The sequence below is a fragment of the Arachis hypogaea genome, chromosome 19 (genome assembly GCF_003086295.3).
Source record: "Arachis hypogaea cultivar Tifrunner chromosome 19, arahy.Tifrunner.gnm2.J5K5, whole genome shotgun sequence".
In the NCBI taxonomy this organism is placed as follows: Eukaryota; Viridiplantae; Streptophyta; class Magnoliopsida; order Fabales; family Fabaceae; genus Arachis; species Arachis hypogaea.
The window spans coordinates 50,778,524-50,785,334 of NC_092054.1; the positions used below are offsets into that span (position 1 = coordinate 50,778,524).

The window sequence follows — 6,811 nt, forward strand, 5'->3', positions numbered from 1 at the left end:
ATCCCCCAACTGGATTCGATTGGATTTCCATATCCAAAGCCACAAAAATTAATTAAACAAAACAAAAATATAATTAGAACCCTAAAATGCAAAATCCCTCCTTTCTTTCTTAAGTCTTAACCCCGTAGCCCCCACCACCCTCCTCTCTAGTATGGCCAAAAAGAAACCCATCCCTCAAGAACCACACCAAGACCAAGACCCGCCGCGGACAACACAAAAAATGGAACAAGAAAGTGAAACTAACTCAGCGCAGATTCAGAATCTCAAGAACCTCAACGCCAGGCTCCTCCAAGAAACCACCGACAAGAGGCATCAGTTGGACTCCCTCATTGAAGCCAACAAAGCTTTGCAGTCCAAGCTCGACCGTTACGCTTCCGAAAACGGCGCCGTTAAGGAGACGCTTTCCGTTACGGCGGATAAACAAGCAACCTTGGAAGTCGAGCAACACGTCCTCCTCGCGTTCGCGGAGACGCAGGCCAGGGAGATGAGTCTCCGCTTTGACGAGGTCGTGGCTGAGCGAAACGACGTCGTCGCTTTGAAGCGAGAGGCGAGCGAGCTTAGTATTCGGTTGAATGAGGAGAGGGACGGTTTGAGGAGTGAGCTTGAATGTGCTGTTCGCGAGGTTAGGAGTGTGAGAGAGAAGCTTCTAGAAGCTGAGATGAGAGAGAGGACTGTTCGGGAGGAAGCGGAGAAGCTTCGATTACAACGCGAGAGGTTGGTGGAGGAAGGAAATGTGAAAGAGAGGGAAATTGAGGACTTGAAGAAGGAGAGGGATTTGTCTGTGAGGTCACGTGAGAAGGGTGATGCTGTGATTGGGAAATTGAAGGAGGATATTGAACGTGCTGTGAGGGAGAAGAATGAGATTGAGAGGGCGAAAAAGAAGTATGAGTCGACGATCGTTGGTCTTGAATTGGAGATTAAGGAATTGAACGAGTCTTTGAAGGGTTTGAAAGGGGAAGAGGCTTGGATGCGGGGGAGGATTAGGGAGCTGGAAGAGAGCCTTGGCGCGGCAGCGACTAAGGAAAAGGAGATGGAGATGGAAGTGAGGGCATTGGTGAATGAGAAAGAAGAATTGGAGAAGAGAATTGAGGCGTTGAATGAGAGTAAAGATGGTGTTGAGAAGGTTCTAGGCACAGTTCGGAAGGAGTTGGAGGCAAAGCAGCAAGAGATTGATGTGGTGATTAGAGTGAGGGACGAAATTGAGCAAGTGAAAGCTCAGCGGGAGGATGAAATTGTGGAGATGCAGGGAGAAGTGGTTAGACTGAGGGATGCTTTGGAGAAGCTGAAAGAGTCATGTAAAGAGTCTGAAGAGAGAAACCAAGTGTTGTTAACCGAAGTTGAACGCTATAGAGGCTCCTTTGATGGAGTGGTGGTTGAGAAGGATAACATCAGAAAGGCATTTTTTGAGGAGAAGAGCAAAGTGGAGAATTTGGTGTTGCAAGTTGCTGGGATGGAGGAAAGACTCCAGCAAGCTGAGACCGAGTTGGATCAGATGAGAACAGAACGAGAGAAGCTAATAGAGAAGAACAAGATGATAGAAGGCCATGTAGATGCATTGTCAAAGGAAAGGAACGCATTGCAGAAGAACCTTGTCGAGGCTCAAAGAGTGACGGATGATTTGAGAGCTAAAATTGAGCTTTCCTGTGTTAATTCAAACTTGGCCTTGGCATTGTTGAAGAACACTTCTGCACTTGTGTGTCAAAGCAAGGATGGTTTGATAGAGGAAGTAGTAACCGATGGGAAGAAGATAGAGGAAGATGTTCAACCATTCGTCGAAGAGCTTGACGCAATAAGGAAGGCATTCAAGAACAAGGATGAGATGGTAGATGACATGAAACAACAGCTTGAATCGCTGCATAAGTCTGTGTCCGAGGCACATAAGAATAGGAACTTGTGGACTGTGATATCCTCTGCAACTACAATTTTCGCTGCGGTGTTTGCCGCGTATGCTGCTAGAGGACGCTGATCGGTTGCACCTCTTTCCTCTTCTTAGATGAGCCATTTTGGTAACAGGATCAACGCTTACCTTCTATACTACGACATAAGAACTAGCTAACCTGTAGTGAATAAGATCTGGATAATTTGTAGTGAGTTAAAGAACATGTTGGAATATATGCCTGATATTCATAATGAAATGAGCAATGTGCTATTTTGGTGTTAATAACAGTTTCTGTTGTTTTATTCTGCATGTTCCAAGAATCAATGCTGAGACAACTTTGTTCCGGAAAATTTCTTTTAAGGAGGAAGAGATTTTGCCCTCCACAAATGATCTTCACCCTTCACAGCTTTGTTTCCCATCCCCCTATCTTTCATACGAGAAAAATGCAATTATCAGGTATTAAATTGAAAAATAAAAAATTAAATGGTAGAAAAGGAAAAGATGTTTACCAGTCTCTTTCAATTATTTCTTGACTTTTTGTAGTTGATTATATCATGCTAGGAGTTGGCATTATTTTTGGTGGAAAAAAAAATCATGAGTTGTGGGTACAAAAGCATTAGAACTTGTGTAGCGGATTTTGGCCTTGCGTTAATTTGTTTGCGGGGAAAAATACTAAGGTAAATCAATCCGTAAGATTTATTGGTGCATGCAGCATGCTTATTTGTGAGTTATGACAAAGGATTGAGCAATAAGCAATTGGACAGTTAAGTTGCATAGGCAACAATGAGCGAATAAACTGTTTAAGTAATGAAATATCCTTGCCCGTCTCGATTATGTTTTTAAATATGAAGTGAACCAAAAAGGAACAAAAATAATGGGTCACGCCAAATACAACGTTAATACCATTCTGCAATTTCTCTACATGATATCATGATTTAAGATGTTGAGCTTACTGTTAAAAAATAAAAATTGTTGAGCTTGATGAGTAAAAACTAAAAAGCATGATTCTACAAGAGCGTAAAAGAACACGTCATATTTCTCCAACCACATGAATGTCAAACCACAACAAAACATCAGACAAAGTTATGCCTAACAAATAGATGTACATAAGACAGCATCTTCAATAACTAATCAAAATTCATAACACTAGCAAATGGGGAAACACGTCCCCCTCTTTTTTCTTTTTCTTTTTTTTTTTCAATGTTTCTTGGGATGTGTTACCCTCTCAATAGCAGTAGCACTACCTCGTCTTTCTTAGTCAAGACCACTAATTTGTATACGTATGTTGCTGTCCCCTTGTTGAATGTCAGAAGATTGAGAATCTCTAAACAGCACCACTATCCTTATACTATTAACGTTAAACATTCCATTCTCCCTCTTAACATCATAATCAGTTAATCACGACCTCCCAAGGAGATCAAGAGGAACGGCAGCAGGATCAAATTCAAAAGAACCTCTAGGAACACCTTCCCTTTCACTACCAGTCATCTTGCATGACGGAATTTGATGCGAGAACCGATATAACTCATTAGGTGGAATGGAAAATGTGTTCTTTCCATTCTCATTTTTCTGAAAGACGCTGATAAATCCTTGAACTTTACTGAGAAAAGCAACTTCAGTGCCAACATTTTCAGTGAAATTTGATAGGATTTCCACAAAATCGAATTTATAATTTGAATGATCTTCTGGATTTGAACTCCATTTGATATCCCAATCCATGAAAATTGCCCAAGTTTCTCCCTTCTTGGGATATATCAGATAAGAACCTCTGGTACTTCCTTTCAAACAGCCTATTTGGTGAGAAAACATACAAGCATCTGTAGTGTTCTGAGAACCAGAAAGTCTGAACTTACCACAAGCAACAGGCAAATCTGCATTATGCCAATCAATCTCACTTTCATTACCTGGGTCAGGTTCTAACCAAGTAATCACAAGCTTGAAAGGGGAGAACACTTTCTTTATGAGAGCATAAAATCTTGGCATAGCATCAGCAGGATCATAAATAGCCCAGAATTGATTAACAGCAAAACATTCCTCAGCCTTGTGCTTCTCAAAATTATTGAATTCTGCATCAGGACAAATAATGTACTCCGCATCAGACGGGCCATTTGAATTAAATGGAGAGCAGTGGTCCTCTTTTGAGGTTCTAAGACCAGGATCTGCATTGGACATCTCCCTTTGAATATGAGAGTGCCCAATTTTGCTTTTGTTCTGTGAAAATGCTTCTTCAGGTGGATCACAAACTTCACTTCTCACCTTTCCATTCTGATCGGTTACCCCAGCAGCAGAACTAGCAGGATTACTGTTATTGGACAACCCTCCACCTGCAGGCTCTTCCTTTTTGGAAGGGCTCTCCAAATCATCATTATCATCGCTTTCAACATATGAAACATGCACCCTTTGCCTAGAAGATCTCCTAGCATTAAGTGTAGAAGGATCAACCCCATTCTCCTGAACGTTGGCATCTGCTTTGCCTTTGCCATTGCAATAGTTGAAATTTTCTCTTGGATCTGGGGCTGACTGTCTCACTCTCTTACTTCCAACATTTGTTGGGTGCTGTGATTCAGTTGTTTTGGTCCCTTTAGATGCAGAAACATTGCGCTTTGGTTGCCCTCTAGCCGCAGAGCCATCATTACTCTTTCGACTTTTATGATGCCCACCAACTCCATTAGCAGCACATTTCTTCATAGACACTGGCACGGAGTTCTCTGCATTTCCTCCACCATTACTTTTTGAAGCAGGTTTTCGGGCACCCTTCTTTCGAGCTTCCTTATGGATAGTAAATGCTGCCCCTGTATACGCTGGTGAGACATTCTGGTTCCCCAAAGCATGAAAGGTATTGAAACATTTATAACAATGTAAGGTTGTGTTCAAAATGTTTTTGTAGTATGGGCACTTAGTACTACAATGTGGGCAAGATGCCCAAAATAACTGTGGTTCGGGCTGATGATGGCCATTACCAAAGGTGGGGTTTGGAAAATAACTGTTCTGATAATTTGTTGCATTTTGAACATTTCTTGCAGTGAATGCAGGTTTCACAGAGACCTGATATTTCATGTCATACACAGAACGTTTTGCTTGGTCACCCAACACTCTGTTGGCTTCCCCAATCAACTTGAAAGCAGCTTCTGCACCAGGAAATTTGTTCTTATCAGGATGAAGGAGTAGTGCAAGCTTCCGATAATGCTTCTTTATGGTTGCTTCATCGGCCAATTGTTCTGTCTGAAGAATAGCATACCAGTCCATGTCAGTTCCACCAGTAAGTTTGTTCTGTGCTGCATTGTGAACCTCACAAATTGTAAGGATCTGAGCAATGTTTTCAACATCGGTATACATTTTCTTTGCCTTCAGAGCAAACTTGAGCCCCCCTTGAAAGTCACCCTGTTGCATTTTACTTTCAGCAACTTCCTTAGCCCTCAATGCCTCATCCCTGTTACACTCCATGGCTGCAAATTGGTATCAGTATCCAATCAGCCTAGCACTCTCAATCTCACAGTAAAATGTAGAAATTCCAACTTCTTGTAATTGCTGCTTACATTCCACAAGCAGCACAATATTTTAACCTGATTAACACAAGCAAAACAAGATAAAATTATGTCAAACCACCAATACAAAGCATTAGCATGATTCATGCATGCAAACACGTACACAAGAACATTATACATTCTGAAACAAGCAATTAGGTAAAGGCAAACAAGTGAAAGATATATTTTTATATATAATTTCTTTTAATCAAAAGCAGTCAAAACAACAAGATATGTTGATATAATCTATAATCTATCATAATTCAATTTAAAACCCAAATTAGGCTAATCCCAATGCACAATCGAGTTAAACCCCCAAATGAATTTAGAGTGCATGACAAGTTGACAACAGTTCAAATTTCAAATTCGGTTATTACGATTCTAATGATAACAAAATGCCCAGGTTTCAAGAATGAGAGAAAGAAGACAAACCCTAAATTCTAGGAACATGATAGTATAATATAAAATCTACCATTGTATCCATAATCTATTGAATAACTAGCAAACTCAAATTGCATCTCATTTTGAACTGAAACGTTTTTTTTCGAGGGAAAAAGTTAGGGCATACATTTTCATAAACAATGAAGCCTGGGATTTTGGTCTGAACCCTAGTACCTATTTCAAAGTGCAAGTAAACAAACCAGAAATTACTTACATTACACAGGGAAAAAAAAGTAAAAGACAGAAGTTCCATATACACAGATACAAGTTACGCATTCAGTATTAAACATTAGACTGAAAAAAGACGGAGAAGAGTGAGAAATGAAAAAGCTTCTGAATACAAGTTAGAAATAGAAAAAAGCAGGCGCGTATGAAATGAAAGCTTGAGTTAACAGAGAAGGAGCATAGAAACATAACCAAAAAGAGTAGCTTGAGTTAACATAACCCTAACGCTTAGTGATCAACGTATAGCGACACGAGTAGAAGAGAATGGAACAAACCTAACAGTAGCTTCACTGAATAACAGGGTTCCAGAGAGAGAGAGAGAGAGAGAGAGAGAGGGCGCACGAACGAGTAGTGTAAGAAGAGTGGTCACTGTGTGTGTGAGAGTGGGAAAAAGAGAGGACGGTATTAAAGCGGGAAATGAAAAACAGATGCAAAATTTTGGGAGGCAAATTTTTAAAACGGAAGAGGGAAGACGACTAGACGGCGGTAGAAGCAACGCCAGAAAAGCTCCAATCATGCTAGGTACCAATTAGGGTATCCGTCAATAATAGTTGCGCTGCAATTATTCGAAGCAGCGCAACTAATAAAAATATCTAAAATCAACTGAAAACAAATATTTAAAATTAAATAAAAATAAATTTTTTTTAATTTAACAAAAATATATTTAAAATATAATAAAAAGTTTAAAATTTAACCACAATAAAAAAAATATATTATTTTTAATTTCTTATATTTAAATTTT

At 39.9% G+C, this 6,811-nt stretch overlaps 1 protein-coding gene and 1 pseudogene across 1 annotated transcript; one reads left to right on the forward strand and one right to left on the reverse strand.

Annotated features, from left to right (window-relative positions):
• The first annotated feature begins 220 nt into the window (after positions 1-220).
• LOC112776393 (uncharacterized) lies at positions 221-1,966 on the forward strand. The gene has a single exon (XM_025820546.3). It carries the CDS (start codon positions 221-223, stop codon positions 1,964-1,966), a length of 1,746 nt encoding a protein of 581 aa, XP_025676331.2.
• Positions 1,967-2,998: 1,032 nt separating this feature from the next.
• LOC112776392 (uncharacterized) lies at positions 2,999-6,584 on the reverse strand (annotated as a pseudogene).
• Between the last annotated feature and the right edge of the window lie 227 nt (positions 6,585-6,811).

Bases quoted from the DNA above. Each gene is read 5' to 3' on its own strand.
- LOC112776393 (XM_025820546.3), top strand. From the start codon at position 221: ATGGAACAAGAAAGTGAAACTAACTCAGCGCAGATTCAGAATCTCAAG.